We start from the raw sequence: 16,744 nt of genomic DNA, 5'->3' as shown, positions 1-16,744 counted from the left end.
CTTCAAGACTGCCATCCTTCAGATACTGCCAATCAATCACTCTGACAGAAAGAAAAGAATTAGTAAACACAGAGCAATGGGGGAAGATGTGACATCCTTCCCTGGCCTCTACATGCCTACACATGGGCACACATGTGCACACATGTGCTCTCTCTCTCTCTCTCTCCCACACACACATACACAAAACTAAAACAAGTGTAAAAAGAACAAGTTAATTATTAAGTGAAATACAAGTTTCTCAGCCATATCTCTGGATTGACTTGTGAAGTCACCCAGCTGCCACGGATTGAACATCTGCTCATATCTGTTTACTGAGCACTACTGGAAACCCAGTAGACAGAACTTCCCGATCATAGTAAATGGTTCATTCTAGAGTCCAAAACTAAGTATCGGAATAACAGTATAGGGCTGAGGACAGGGTGCGGTCAGGAAAGATTTTGCCATGAAAACATGAGGATCTGAGTTCATATCACACCACCAAGGGAAAAAAACAAAAACACCGTTTGCCTGGAACCCCAGTGCTGGGAAAAAAGAGACAGGAGGACCCCTGGGGTTCACTGGCCAGTGGCCCTAGCCAAATTGTGAGCTCTGGATTCAGTGACAGAATCTGTCTCAGGACAGGCAAGATGAGACAGCAGCAGGAAAAGGGACCTTACCCTGCAGACCTGACGTCTTGAGTTTGGTTCCAAATCCAACCCACTCCCAAAAGGTCTTCTGACCTCCACAAGCATACAAAGTATCCATGTAACTATACACACAAACACACAGACACACATATCCTCCATCACCATCATCATCATCATAGCAAATTAAATTAAAAGAAGAAGTAAATAAGAACTTCTCCCAAAAAGTAAGGTAGTGAAGTGATAGAGGAAGATACTGGACATTGACATCTACAAATAGGCACCCAGAGAGAATAAAATAAAAGACAAAAATTATAATTTATCATTAAATATTCCCTAGTGTTATTTTGCCTCTCTATAAGAGGGATGGCTGTAGTTGAGACTGGCTTTCTCATATCCTCAGGTTTTGTAGTGGGAGGCCAAAGGTCCAGTGTGGCCAGTGGACACAGCCAACATGAAAAAAGCCTGCTCCCCTCTGCCTCCTGGGGGGCAACTGTAACAACACACCATTTTTCTGTCCACTGTGATGCCATTTTGAAAATTGTAGCATCTTTTCTTACTCTGGAATGAGGAGGAGGAGGAGGACAGAATCTTCTGACAAGGAATTTTTACAGACATACTTAGGAAGGGGAGGAATAAAGTCTGCATCCCTCCATATGTTTCTGTATGACAGATTAGAAACCACGAAGGTATACAGAGCTGTTTAAACCCTCACCAAGGTGGCAGTCTCCAAAAGCTTTGATGTCTTCCACTTGATGGACCCCTGAGACTTTTCTGGGATCCAAATCCAGTTGACTTTATGTGGCTTGCCCGTCCTTCTCTGGTGTTCAAAAAGGGAAGGAAAAAGGTCCCTGCTCCTTCTTGTCCCCGTCCTTTATTGTACGCTTTGCTTTGTTTGTTTGATTTTAAAACTGCCATTATGTGAAAGTGTAGCAAGTATAAATAATTGAGAAGAGAACTCTGTGGGGAAAGCACTCTCGCTGCCTTTGTGCAGAGGCAGCTCATTACGGCCCTGAGCTGCAGCATTCCATAAGAGCAATTATGCGGCATCAGTATGTCATGGATATTAACCAAGGGGAGTAGATAAGACACGGCAAAATCATCTTGTAACTTATTTAATTAAATTTATTTGGTTTCTTCCAATAGGTCCTCTCATGTGCAGTTTCTCCGACCACAGTGGCTGTGGTCTTTGCAGGACTGTTACACGACATTTGATTTTTTTTTTTTTTTTTTTTTTTTTTTTTTTTTTGGCATTCCTCCTCAATTTTGTGTAGACCTCAAATGTATTTATATTGGAGTTTAATTTCCACCCAAGGAGAGGTTACCCATGAAAATGGAACCATAATTTGGTCATGAGGTTTTTATCCCTCCTAGGGCTTATATAGCCAGTTAATATATGTTAATACAGCAAACTGAATAAAAGGTTAAATAAGTGGGCCAGGCTTGAAGCCTCTTAGAATGCTTACTTCTGCTTAAACGGAAGGAAAAGCCCGTAATGGCGTTTGCCTGACTTTCACCCCCATCATTTTAAGAATTGCTTTGCCAATCCTTCACGGCAAATAGTAATTTTAAGTGGGACCAAAACAGAGCTCGGCGTGTTTGCACTCCACAGTAATGATAGAGTAGCCATGCTCCCTGGAGTCAATAAGCCCAACAACGGACTCCCTTTGCCTCCTGTGAGTGAATCACTGCTGTTAGCCTGAATGACAGGATCGCCTATAGAATCAGAGCCCGTCACCACATTGACCTCATCCCGGGATGTCGAGGTTCAGACGGCAGGCAGGTGGTGTTTAACACAGCTATAAGGAAAAGCTGATTTTGTACGTGGAGAATCTGTAAACAAGGAAGTGGAATTGATTGGAGGGTGGTGGGGGCCAAGGAACCTTTGGTGTACATTGAAGTACATTATCCAAAGCAACCCATCCTCATTCCCAAACTCTCTCAATTTCTTCTTCCCTGAAGCATCCCACCATCTTGCTCCCTGACTCCTCCTACCTGTCACAGAGTGAATGTCCCAACACAATATATAGTAGAGGCTGCTGGCTCCAGGCCAGTCACAAGTCTGATTAATATTAATATTTCCCCCTGCAACACTAATATATATATATATATATATATATATATATATATATATATATATATATATATGTTGTTTTTTAAATATTTTTAACTTGGGCTGGAGAGATGGCTCAGCAGTAAAGAGCACTGACTGCTCTTCCAAATGTCCTGAGTTCAATTCCCAGCAACCACATGGTGGCTCACAACTATCTGTAATGGGGTCTGGCGTCCTCTTCTGGTGTGTCTGAAGAGAGCAATGGTGGTGTACTCATATGCATAAAATAAATAAATAAAAATCTTTAAATATTTCAACTTTTTACAGTTTTTTTTTTTTTTTTGCACGAGGAGGGGTGAATGTATGAAGTCAAGAAAACACATGAGAATTATTGCTCTCCTTTTACCATGTAGGTTCTGAGGATAAATCTCGGGTTACCGGGCTTGGTGGCAAGCCTTAGGCTTACCCGCAGAGGCATCTCACCAGTCCTATGTGTGCCTTATACTTAAGGCTGCTGGATTTGTTTGTTTGTTTGTTTCTAATCGTTATTTTGAGGTAAAAATTTAGTCATAGCAATTGATTACAAATTTTTAAGTTAGTGAGAAATGGAAACACAGAGAAAATACCTTAAACTACAATCATCCCCTCACTTTTAGATTACTTTGAAAGTTCAAAGGCACCTGCTCAGCCAGGGTGTTTGTGATGTCTCCTGGGGAGCCATGGTTTACAGTCCCACTGGGAGGAGGATGTGAACAAGAGACATTTATCTGTAAAGCACAAGGCCTGCCAGTGGCCTGCGCATCTGACTTCAACATGTGGAAGATGCAAATCCTACTTTCCTGTTGATGGATGTAGTTTCCATGAGAAATCAGAATGCACTAGTTTACCTCAAGAACTGGGAACCCCAGCACCCCTGAAAATGCCAGTAGCTTGTTAGGAATTGATCTGTAGTCCTCATTCCCTTGTAGAGGGTGTTTATCAGTCTTCAGAGAAACATGATGTAACTCAGCAGAAATGAGGAAATCCTTATATTTTGTTACCCTAGTGGCCATTGTCTCATAGTACTTGATCTGGGACTCTTATTTTTGAGAGACTCACTAACTAGTGTCCATTCTAACGTATCTGAGAGGGAATCCTTAAAAGGGTTTAATCCATGTAAAAGATTTCCTTTCTTTTCTCCATCTCAAGCCTTCTATCTTCCCTTCATGTTTTCTATCACCCCCAGCACCTTCTTACCCGAGTGGGTACCCACTACAGTGGTGACATCTCACCCCAGTTCTGGCCCATGCTATACCCTCACACACATGCACACACACACACACACACACACACACACACACACACACACACACGGCAAGAGACTCCATTTCTGCCAGTGGAAAACTTCCCTTTCACCTCTGCACCAACAATTTGCCTGTCTACCACCCAGGTAAGAGTCACACCTTGTACTGGGTTAGAGTCTTCCCTTATTCCTCAGTTTGACATTCCTTAGAGCAGACCCAGGAAGGCAGAATTATGTGCCATCTTAGCTTTGCCCTGCTCAAGGGCACATTGTTCATCAGGAATTTAGCTGCAGCACTTGTGTGTGTGTGTGTGTGTGTGTGTGTGTGTGTGTGTGTGTGTGTGTGTGTGAGAGAGAGAGAGAGAGAGACAGACAGACAGACAGACAGACAGATAAGAGATTCCCTATAGTTCTTCTATTGTCAATTCTAAATTACTTCCTAGAGGGAAGGAACCCTATTTTCATTTACATGTTTAGCTGTATATTCACCAAACATTTCTTTGAAGATAGTTGAGAAGGTGTCCATAACAAAGAGCTAAAATATGCTCTTTATAAGATCAACCAATGAAAACCAGAGAAGTAAATTCTGGTCATATACATTGAATAAATGCTGCAGGAACCATACTGCTAATGACTAAGGAGATTGTGTGTGTGTGTGTGTGTGTGTGTGTGTGTGTGTGTGTACACAAGTGTTTACACTTGTATATATATGCACTTGTATGCAGAGGCCAGAGGTTGTTGATATCTTCCTCTGTTGGTGCCTACTTTATTTTTTGAGATAGAGTCTGTTATTGAACCTGCAGCTATACTGGGTAGTCAGCACAAAATTTTGGGATCTTTTTGTTCCTGCTTCTCCAGCACTAGGCATATAAAAGCACCCAAGCACCCATGGCGTTCTCTCTCTCTCTCTCTCTCTCTCTCTCTCTCTCTCTCTCTCTCTCTCTCTCAACATGTTTGCTGAGATTCCAAACTTCAGTCTTTGTGCTTCCACTGTGTCAGGCAAAAGAGCCAACTCCCCAGCCCCAGGAAATACTTATTAATCAGATTATGCAACAAAGTTACCCCAAAGAGGTGCTCTCTGATAAGAATTTTGAATGATGCATTGACCAGACAGCTCTGGAAAAAACACCATCCCAGATGGAAGAAATAGTGTGGCCCTAGCTAGTTAGCATATTAACTTTAAACTTATCAATTAATCTTGGATTTGTATATTACATGATTTAAAATCTATGACAGTTGAAACAATTATGGCACTAAATTATTTTGTGTTTACTGGATAGCAATGTTACTTATATTTCTGTGACAATGGAGACAACCCAAATGCCATTATTTTCACTTGTAAGAGTTAAGTTAAACTATGCTGGGAAATCTTAATATGAGATGTGGTGCCTGCATGTGCTTCTAAAAACCCTGAGGTTGCACCTATACCTCTGTATGAAATTTCAGAATCAAAGATTGATGTCTTCATTCCTCTGTAAATGGCAGTTGGGCAAGTGTATACCCTAACATTTTAAAGCTAAAATATTTAAGGACTAAAGCAGACACAGAATGGCCTCTGTTTTGCTAGGTCTGTTGTGGTTTATAAAGCAAATTTTATGTTGTTTATGATTACGAGATGATGCTAAAAAAAATTGTGGGTAATAATATCATCAAAACGCAAACACTTTGTGTAACCTCTCTGCCAAAGACACGGGAAGCTACCTGGTTGTCAAGCCAAGCAAAAGATGTTTAATTTGCTTTTAAGAAAAGACAATCTGGAAATCTTGCTTAAAAATTAGTCTTTGGTGCTTGAACATCATGAACATGAGAATATTAAGTCATGTGTCTGTGAATAGAATTTTTTTTGCTTTCATGATAGAATTGTGTTTTGTAATATTTTAAAGATTCTTTTGGGTTGTATGAAATTTGTTGAAAATAACTAAAAAGAAGTAATTTTTTTGTTGTTGTTGTTGCTTTAGACCTTTGATTTTAACCACCACAGACAGCCTGCGTGAGAATATAAGCTGGTCAGATAGCCCCGGGCTTAAATAGAAGGAATTGTGTGCATATTTACAATGAGTTATTTGATGGAACTTTTCCATACTAGCACTTGACTTTTCCTGTTTCACTTTTGTCTCCCCTCCCCACCCTATTTTGGGTTGAAGCCACTCTAAAGTTTAACACCTGGGAGATTTCTCGCATATGCCTCCCTTTAAAAGTGCTAAAATCTCAGCCTCCCAAACAAGAGACCCGCTGCAGCTTAAAGAAAGAAGTGGTGTTGATAAAAAGGCCCAAGAATGTTGCCACCTTTCCAACGTGTCCTCAGCAAAGCCCTTTCTTTTAAGCCAGCAGGAGAAAGGAAAGGGGCTAAGAGCCTGCTCCCTCCAAATGCTTATGGCATGCCAATCTGGTCTTCTGAAGCATCCCCTGCTGCTCCAGAAAAAGGAGCCCCTGAAGCAAATGAAAACTCTGATGGGGACATTCACATGCATAGCACCCTCCCTCCAACTGCTTCAGATCTCGGGTCCTGGAGTGATTTGGCCTGAGTTGAAGAATAGAGACTTGTGAACCATTTGTCTCCGCACCTAGAGGATGCTGAAGCGCGGTGTCTTTCACCTTAAAAGCCCATTTAAAAAGAAAAATATGGTTTGTGAGAAGGACACAATTTGGACACCATCAGACTTAATGGAGTCCCTTTTAAATGTAACACCCGATCCCATCAATTCTCATCTAAATTAGTTGTCACCACCTTGAGAAAACCTGCCCTTGATTCTTATGCAAGTGCTTAAAAACAGTGTGTGTGTGTGTGTGTGTGTGTGTGTGTGTGTGTATGCCTTCTTAATACCATTACTAAAATCACTCATGCTAAGTTTAAAGCAATACAATTTGTGTCTTACTGCACTGTGTGACATGTATGTGGTTGTCATCGGCTTCTAAATCTGGTCACACAGATCATCTCAGAACTCAAAAAACTAGCAAGCTAGACCTCCTAGAAATAAAGCCATTGCCTGGGAGGTTTTTATTTACTCGAGGACACCATCAGACGAAGGACTTGGAGAGTCTTGGGGTATATGGAAAGGCAGGATGTTTTCAGAGACAGACAGTTTTTTAAGCTTACTGATCAAGATCTAGAATAACCTTTATAAATATGGAGAAGAGAGATGGTTTTGAAGTTGTCGCTTCTTCCCTGGGCTTGAATGGCCTCCTTTTCAGTTCTAGAGTTCCATTGCCAACTCAAAGCTGACATCCAGCATGCCTCACAGTACAGTGAACCCTAAATAAGAATTTAAGAGGTAAATGGCCAGTTTCAATCAACTGTGCATCATGACATATCAGAAAGCCGACTCTTAGATGCACTGTCCTAGAGCCCTTTATATAACCTCCCTCCCAGAAAGCCCAACACTAAACCCACTCTAAAAGTCACATGCTGCCTGTTTTCATTGCTATCATCTTAACCGGAGTCCGTCTCATTTCCCCTTCCCCTTTCTTGCCACGTTGCCAAGAGTTTTGTTCCATCTCAGCCAGTCAGTTCAGTTCAGTTCATCTAGGAGAGGGCTGTTGGAAAAGCTCTCCCTCAAGAAGCATCATAGTCTCGCTTCTCTATTCAAGAATTTCAGAGATTCGATTTATACCTACGCAAGAACCCCAAGCAGCTTACCTTTGAATTGCCACCAGATATCTCCAGAATTCAATAGAAAGTGCCAACCAGTCTTAATTACCCTCCTCACTTCTTGAGGTCAGCCATGGTACCTTCAAGCAGCACCTTATTCTCTTCCCTTCCATTTGTCTGTCTGTTTGCTTGTTTTTATTTTCAAATGTTCTTTCAAACTGGTTCGACTTCTCCCCTCCAAGAATTTGGTTATTTATTTTTCCCCTTTTCTTCTGGTGTTGGAGAGCAAGCCCAAAGCCTCCCATATACTTACCAAGAGTCTGCAAGGGTGCTATATACTCCTCAGATCTTAGTTGCCCCCTTAGTCTGCAGCCCCTTGCTATCTTGAGCTCACTACATAGCCGAGACTGGTCTGGAACTTGCTGTCCCCTGCTTCCAGTGCTTGGATTACAGGTGTTTGTGCACAGCCATGTGTTCTGATCAACCTCTCTTAAGTCTTTAGTTGAGTCCATTGCACGGGTTCACTGGATATAGGTGTTGATTTCTAACAACTTGTGTCTTCTCAAATTGTGATTTTTTTCAGTTTGTTTTTGTATATATGAATAATAGAAATCTTAAAAAGCATGATTTCCACTTTCAAATGTTTAGATGTATTTACATATGTTGTCCACATGTCATTAAATTTGGTTTAGGATAACTGCACAATGTGAATGGCTTATCAGTTGGTGACACATGTACAGATTTTTATGACCCTTGAAATTATTTCTAATAATTGTTTAGGGATTAAAATGAGATGAGCAAGTATAAGGCCTGTTTTCAGCTCCCCACCCACAAAGTCAATCACTGGGACACACAACCCAGAGGACGTAGGTGCTGAATGAGAATGACCAAACTAGTGCTCAACACATTCTCACTGGCCAAAGGATAAAGCCAGGAACCAAGCTAAATAAGTCCCCGTCTCCTCTGAACAGAAGAAAGGAGGCAGAAGAAGGCACTAGAACAGAGCCTGATTGAATGCAAACAAGCTCTTCCTCCTGTCCAAGTTAGTAACAGCGCCCCCACCCTTCCAGCCTTCTACCTTAAAAGGAATAGGTATAAATAGCTATCTGTATTGTTTTTCACCATCCTCTAGAGCAACACAGAAGAATCTAGATAGCTGTTAAAGAACTTGTCCCTGGCAAAGTTTCTTGTCCTATACATGTACAGTGTACAAGCATGTGGGGGGGGGGGGTTGGGATGGGAGGAGTGGGAATGGGGTGTGGGTGGATGGATGTGGGGGGGGTGTTTGGGGGAATGTGAGTGAATGGATGTGTGGGTGTGTATGTGGGGGTGGGGTGGGGAGAGTGTGGGTGGATGGGTGTGTGGGTGTGTATGTGGGGAGTGGGGGGTGGGGGAAGTGTGGGTGGATGGGTGTGTGTGTGTGTGTGTGTGTGTGTGTGTGTGTGTGTAGGAGAGTGGAGGGGGGTATCGGTGGATGGGTGTGTGGGTGACCAAAGAGCTTCTGACTTCTCATTGTCATACAACTGACAAGGTCATGATAACTTCTTCATGCTGCTATTCCATGTCACACTTAGTTGATGGGCACTTCTGACTGGACAGGATTCCTGTTGAGAACAAAATCAGACCTTTGCAACCAGTCTGTTCTCAGAAAGAAAATGCACATGGCTTATTTGGTTGTTGATTTTTTTCTCCTTATAGGTTACTCAGGGAAACACATGTCAGTATAAATCAGTAGTAATGAAATCACCATTATGGCATCTTGGATATTGCATTTGCTAAAGCCTTTCTGGACATTAAGTCAGCTTTCAATGATTGATATTATAGACAGTAGATAAACAATTTTGATGCATCTCTTTGCTCTCAGATGAAAAAAAAAGAGCAAATCATTTTTCTTCTTCTTTTTTTTTTTTCTCTTTGATTGAAAGACTGTAATGTCATTGGAGAGGGAAAGGTTCATATGTGATCATCATAGGTTGGTGACACCAAAAATAGAAACTCAGTTAGGGTAAATTTGCTGTCAGAAAAAATGGAGCAGTCTTTCTGAACTGGGGAACATGTGGTTCATGTGAGCTTGCTTGTAGAAGGTTGCTACAATAAGGCTTCTTTCATACAGGTGTGTTTATGCCCCAGGCTTGCTGGCCACAGTCCATTCCATTTACAGAAGCTGAATTAAACAATAACTACCGCTTGCAAAAAAAAAAAAAAAATGGTGGAGGTGGGGGGAAAGGGAGGGGGAAAGGTGAGCGTCAAAGGAGATGCCTGAGAGCTTTGTTAGGGCCAAGAAAAACCCTGTTGTAGTTGTCAGAGCTTGTTGATGTTGCTGGGAACGGCACTTTTTTTTTTCTCCTGGATTTTGTGGTTCTGCCTTAGGAAAGAAAGTAAAATAGAACAGAAGAACAAAGTCCCCTCTATAAATCAGCAGCTGCTCCTTGCCAGATCAAAGGAATGACATTCTTGCTCCTGGACTTCTTGTCCACTTGAGGGCTTGACAGGCAGCTAACAGCTGGCCCGCTCCACTATAAGAGAGAATCAGCCTACATCTTCTTCCAAGCAGATGACAAGCTAATCAGAGACCTATCCATAGCACAGGACACGGGACTGCCCCTTGACCACCTCCAACCTCTCGAATACGTAATTGCTAAACAGTGTGGTGTATTTTTTGGCCACTTAATTCTTAGGTGGGTTCCACTGAGAAGTAGAGTCTGAGATAACGCTTCAATCAAAGGTGATCATGAAAGCTTAAAAAAAAAAAAATACAAGATGTATTAGGATCCGGTCTTAGTGTGAATTAGCACATGCTTGGAACAGGATGGGAAGGAGCTGTGAATGAGGGCAGCTGATTATCAGGTGAGACTGGATACATTTCAAAGCCTAGTCAGATAGATGGTTCAGAGCTAGGGACTGGTCACTTTGAAAGTGGCCACCGTTTCTTTGTAGGCTGATGGAGTTGCGTGAAGTTATATATTTATCTTCTGTGTCTGTAGAAAGTGGTTTTCAGGACCACTCTAAGGTATACAGGTATCCAAATCTGGAACTTTAATGTCAGTAGTAAAACATTCAAAGTAATTCAATTTCTCGATGATTCCTATCTGCAATAAATCATGTGCAGGATGAGGTAATGTGGTACTGCTTATGTCTATTGACTTAGTGTTCTGTCTTTAAGAGGGTAGATCTTAGATATGAATAACTAAGGAAGTTTGAGTGTTTTCTCCTCCCTTGCTTTCAAGTAGCTCTGAAAGATCACTTTTATAATACATGATAAATAGCCATATGTGAATAACCGAATAGCACTCTGTAAGAGTAGCAGTGCTTCAAAGTTAGGACCTGCTCAGATGCTCTCTTACACACCACTGGGTGTGAGTGTGCTAATGGAGTTGTGTTTGTTGGTTATTGCTCAGCATTCAAAAAGAAGTAAAAGATAATTTCCTATGTAAGAGGAAATTTCTGAGATGCTTTTATTAAATAAGAAAACTAAATGGTCTAGATAAATCTCAGTCAGAGAAGATGCCCAATTTTCTCCATCGCCGTTCACAATCCCTTTAATCAAAAAAAAAAAAAAAAAAAAAGCCTATATATTATTGAAGTCAAAAAGTACAGAAGTAGATGGAACCATCAAACAGTAGTGTGCCATCCTCTTGGTTCCTGAGAGACTGCTCTGTTGACAGTTAAAACACACACACACACACACACACACACACACACAAACACACATGTTTTATTGCCCCAGCTTTTAAAGAGATACAGGATACAGATAGGGTAGAATGAATCATTATTATAAATTGTTTGTTATCCAAGGCAAGTGATTAAAAGACTTTTTTAGATTTAAGCCACTTAAAGAAGATAGATCCTGTAGGCAATGTTTATGGCCACGAGAGTCACAATTAAAACTTGAACTTTGCAACCTTCTGTTCTTAGACAGAGCACTCACTGCGGGGCCTCCCAAGCATAAGTGTGAAGAGGTCACCTGGAGAATCTTTCAAGTGCAGATCTGGGGACAGTAGTGCTGGGCAGGGCATTGTGAGGCTGCTGCACCTCTAATACTCTGGAGGTCCTGTGGAAGCAGCTGCTCCTGAGAACTCAAGGCTAGGTAGGTTCTAGAGAACCAGTAAGAGGATGTGCTTTTAAAGGAGCCCACTCTGCAACTTCTCCTTCAAGCAGATGCTTGTTCTGGTGTCTAAAATGCACGCACGTGTGTGTACACACACACACACACACATATACTTTTATTTATTCACATTGAACTCTCATCTCTACTAAGACCCATCTCTACTAAGACCCCAGCACACAGTCACATGCTACTTGTGAAAACAAACCACATTCTCATCCTGTTATCAGCCCAGTATGGCTATTTTTAGTAGTTACCCATCTATTCTTAATTGTTATCTATAAAGGAACCGAGCTCTTTAGGAACATTGATTAGGTTCGTTCTGCCAACGGGCAAACATTTAATGAGCCCTCACTATATACTAGGCATTATGCCAAGAACTTTTCATACATGATCTCTGTCAGTCCTAAAAACAATCCAGACCCTGTTATCCCCCTAGTTGGTAAATAGGAAACACACTGGGGCTTTGGGAAGTTACAAGGAGCACAAGCCCCTTGGGCTTATTGTTGTATTTCTCTGGGCAAAGATTTAAAATGTGGGACAATACTTGGGAGGCCTGTGCTCAAAGCTGAATATTTTAGGAATAGCTGTAGAGGTCCTTGTAACTTTAGGGGAGAGTTGGATAAAGGACTGGAAGCCCACAGTAGACAGCTACGGAAAAGAAGCCTCACCCATTTGATAACTTTGCTCTGAACCTTCCATGGCAACATGAACATTCTCCCCACACAAGGGAAATTTGTAAGGCTACAAGCATTCCTGCTTCCACACTAACATCATGTTCTCATATTGGAAGTGTATGGGTATTTATTTCACATGTTTTTACAGGTGTGGGCAAATCTAACATTCTATCCAATCATAATTACACCGTAGCTCAGGGACATTAGTTATGATCTGTGAATGTGTCCTGAAGTCAAGTATGATTCTCATGCATTTACCTCACTGTGCTCGAAGTTGTCTTCAGGAAAAGATGTAGCATCTGAACACCAGTGATGTGCAGTTCATTAAACCTTCCTAACCTGATGATTCAACCCAAGACTAGCAAACAGAATAAAACTTGTGTGTGTGTGCCTGCGTGTGTGTGTGTGTGTGTGTGTGTGTGTGTGTGTAATATGAAGAAAAAAAATAAAATGACTAATTGATTTCCCAAGGTTGAAGCCTCACTGAAATCTGGAGCAGGATCATGCTGGTAGTGGAGTCCTGCCGCTAGGCAAAGTGGAAAGTAGAGCTGCTTCTTCTTTTGTTTGTTTGTTTGGTTGGTTGGTTGGTTTTTTGGTATTTTTGTTTTGTTTTGTTTTGTTTTTGAACCAGGCCCCTGTCACCAAGCTCCCTACCACACCTTTTCCAGATTGATCTGATCCCTTGTCAACAGTTCAAGCCTCTTCCTTGACAACACCCATCCAAGTGAGAGCTTCAAATCCAGCCATCCTCAGAGTGTTTAGGGCTGGCTGCTTTCCAAGCAGCCGCAGGGAGAGAGACCTGTGCTTTCTAACAAAGGAATGCTGAGTGGGTTGCCAGGTGTGGCAAGAAGTTAGTGAACCAGAAAGAAGGGATTTACCAGCCATTTAAAAGAGGTGGGGGAATCAAGCAACAATCAGGAAGGACACCTGAGTCTACTCCTGTCAACCTGAGCTATGCTTTGGAGGGAAAAGTCTTTAAAAGAAAACTCAGTGGTCAGATTTCAGGTGGGGGCGGGGGAAGCATCAAAGCTGAACTATTTGGATTTTCCTGAGGTGGTGGCTGGTGGTCTCCAGCAAGGGTAAGGTGAGGCTTCAGTGACTTTTTGCTGTCTAGAGTACATTCCTTGGAATCTGCTGGGGGTTTTGTTTTGTTCTGATTTCTGTAGTTGTTTTTCTTCAAGTTGACTTAGAAAGCCTCTTGATTCTTGGAAAGCCACTAAATTTATTTCTATAATGAAGTTATTTTCAGCTAAGAGTCTTAGTCTATAAGTTTGAAGAACCGTACATACTAATGCATTTTCTATTTAAGTAAAATTTAGAGATGCAAGTAGCCACAGGAGACTCTCTTGGAAGCTTTTGTATGAGCCTGGGCACTAACTTCTTGCTCAATACAAATCAATAGAACTAGTGTACTTTGGGGACTCATCCCCTAGGGAGTCACTAAGGTAATTATCTGTAGCCCTTAAAACGAGTCACAATGGAGCTAGTGAAATTTTTTTTCCTACGGGAAATCTGGAGAAGACACTAGATGTATTAACGCATTTCCCACACAACTTATAAAAAAAAGAATCAGTTTAAAAAAAAAAAACAGTTTAACATCTAAGGATACTTGATAACTTAGAGTTAAATTGTTTGTACTAATAAAGCAGTATATTGTATGTCTACAACTTCAAAACCATTCTGGGATGACATTAAAACTTAGTGAGTTCTTTCTTTCTTTCTTTCTTTCTTTCTTTCTTTCTTTCTTTCTTTTTTTAAGTATGAGATACAGATGAAAAACCTAACAGTCTTTGGGTTGGAGATAACGTGGTGGGGGGTTCATTAAAGTTGGGTGCAGCTGGCTGCATTTTGGTTACTTGGATGTCTTCAGCAATTTTTCAAATGTTTTGGGTTTGGCAAAGTCCAAAATGTTTTTTGCCAAGACCCTCTTTTCCCCTTATTTTTTAAACCCGTGTGAAATGCGGGGATAACTTAATCCATATGTGTCTGATTCATTTACACTTAACTCATCAAAATGTTATTTTGTGAGACCCATTTAATATCCAAGAAACCTTTTGAGTCTTTTAAAGACAAGGCTTTTGTCTTTGAAGCAGGAAGTTGCATTTTTCCATAGGAATTGAGGTCTGGCCTTGAGTGATTGAAGATGAGTTGACTTTTCAACTTAGATGCTTCCGAGTTTAAGTAGAATCAAAACTTGATATTATGTTTATTATCTACATAAGGGAAAAGTCATTCTTAAAATAGGATCAGAGGAAGTGGAAAGAATTCATATCAAATCATCTAGGGAAAGACCATGTATGGAAGTTCATATTGGGAATTAATGAAATAAAAAAATTATTCCTCATTTGACTTTTTCATTTCCAAATTAAATAGCTTCATCTTGTGTCTGTGAGAGTATTTTCTAAAGAGCGGCGGCCTGTCAGCATGGGAAAGAAGAGAGCTGTCACTTGGGGTTTTAAGACCACACTTTTTCTTAAAGTGAATATTATTAATTTTAATAAAATAACATTTATGGTGGTGTTAAGCTATTCTGAGATTGGAGAAGAAAACAACAGTAAAAATGGGGGCCCATATGTTTTCCAAATCCTGTATGATTTGAAAGAATGCATTAGAAGTATGAAAAGATACTGGGACCCAAAATACTGAGACTGAAACTCCACAGAGGCTTTGTGGAGCCCATGGGAGAATGTAAAGTTGCTATGACTCTCTGAGAAAGGATTCCCCACACACCATGAAAACCCGCAGGGGCTTCTTTCTTTCAGCCCTGTTAGGAGCAGTGAGCAAAGCAAGGCCATTGGCATAGCCGCTAGTGAACATGCAGTCCACGCCATGGAAACTCACTGAAAATGTAATGTGGGGGTGACATTGCCAAGTTCAGTGTTTCTATAAAGGCCTGCTAGCACACAGGATGCTTTCTCTAAATGTTCTGTATTGTTGTGTCACCCCCATTGAACAAGCTTGTGAGAGGACCCCCATTTTTACTAATGTAAACATTCTGATGAGTATCCAAAGAAATGACCTGCGAGTGAACCTCTAACCTTCCCAGTAATTATTTGTTTGAAGACAGTGTGGAGTTCTCCTGCTGAGAACTAAGAACCATGATGCTTTGCAGCCCTGTGAGCGAGGGAGTGTTTGAGGGGACAGGAGAGAAAGTATGAACAAGGGAACAATCTCCAAATGTAAATAATAAAGGAATAAAAAGAAGGAGACTTAAAGGGAACAGAGGGAGGGGGAATAGCGATTTGCTTCACCTCAAGGGTTGACCTACAAGAGAAAACAAAAACAAAACAACCCATCACACAACTGGATTGCAGCACTTGAAAAGAGGAACTGCCCCTCTCTACCAGAAACATCAAGACAGACCAAAGGAGCCTGCTCTTGCCTGCTCTTAATGGAACCCCTGAGAAGAGCCCCTGGAGGGGGAAATAAGAAAGGGCCCTCATAGGCCTGGGACAACAATGGTGTGATGGAGATAAGTTCTTTGAACTGTTTGCATGGCTGCTTCTGGTCAACAGCGTTTTAGAGAACTGGGAGATGGGGGAGATAACTACAGTTTCAACTCTCGAATCTGAACTTAGAGTAGCCTGGCACTTCCCAAAGCCAACGGGTGGAACATTTTTGAAGACTGAGACATCCTTTCTGAAGTGCTAAAAAAGTTCATTGTTTTGCAAACTGCATATGCAAAAAACTCTTCTTTGGCTTTCTCCTGCCTATTATTCAGCAGCCTGGCTGTATTCTTACTAGCGGACCCACAGGAGGCCTGTGTGGGTTCACTGTCCTCCTCCGAGAGACTTAACTGCCAACGCTTGAGAAGTCTTCAGAGAACAGACCTGCAGGTCCTGCCTGGAGCCCCATGTGGGTACATTAATTGTTAAATCCCCCATATGCCGAGTTTTGAAAGTAGAGATGTTGAAAAACAAATTTTATGGACAGAAAACATTTTGAAGGACCTGCCTACTACTGGCCCCTCCCCAGCCTAATGCAAGGCCACTGAGTCTTTCCCAGGAGTTCATACGTGTGGGGAAAGACCATCATTAAAAGCAGGGGGACAAGGGTAACTCGCAAATGGTAGAAAATTGTTTTGCTTTTATTAAATTTGGAGAAATAAAGGAGATTTCTTATTGTCTTACTCTGTTTGTACATGAATATTTGATGGGCATTATTAAACATTAAAGTAACATGAAGTAGGCACTTATTTTTGGATTTTCAACAAAATTAGATCCAGGCTTCTTAGACAAAATAACCGCTGCTCCTTACATTCCTGGGAATCGGCAACCACCTGATTTGGAAACCGTTTCCCGGGCCCTAATATCAACCATGTGGACCTGAGGCTGGGTTTCGAGTGGGTTGAAAGGTGGCTGAGTTTATGGTTGGCAGTTAGCTTATCCACTGCCCTGGGTGTCCCTGCTTTGGCT

The 16,744-nt window shown here is 41.4% G+C and overlaps 1 protein-coding gene across 15 annotated transcripts in view; it reads left to right on the top strand.

The window, feature by feature from the left end:
- The window catches only part of Meis2 (Meis homeobox 2), a 201,683-nt gene that overhangs the window by 178,679 nt on the left and 6,260 nt on the right, over positions 1 to 16,744 (top strand). Inside the window, exon 11 of one of the 15 annotated variants that reach the window (XM_076929468.1) lies at positions 1,770 to 1,941. The exons of the other annotated variants lie outside the window; for them this stretch is intronic. Coding sequence (XP_076785583.1) covers positions 1,770 to 1,926 — 157 coding nt within the window. The 3' untranslated portion in view covers positions 1,927 to 1,941. Of the gene's footprint in view, positions 1 to 1,769; positions 1,942 to 16,744 lie in introns of those variants that run through there. 15 annotated transcript variants of the gene reach the window in all.

The sequence above is a fragment of the Arvicanthis niloticus genome, chromosome 2 (genome assembly GCF_011762505.2).
Source record: "Arvicanthis niloticus isolate mArvNil1 chromosome 2, mArvNil1.pat.X, whole genome shotgun sequence".
Classification (NCBI taxonomy): Eukaryota; Metazoa; Chordata; class Mammalia; order Rodentia; family Muridae; genus Arvicanthis; species Arvicanthis niloticus.
This window is presented reverse-complemented; position numbering and strand designations above follow the sequence as displayed.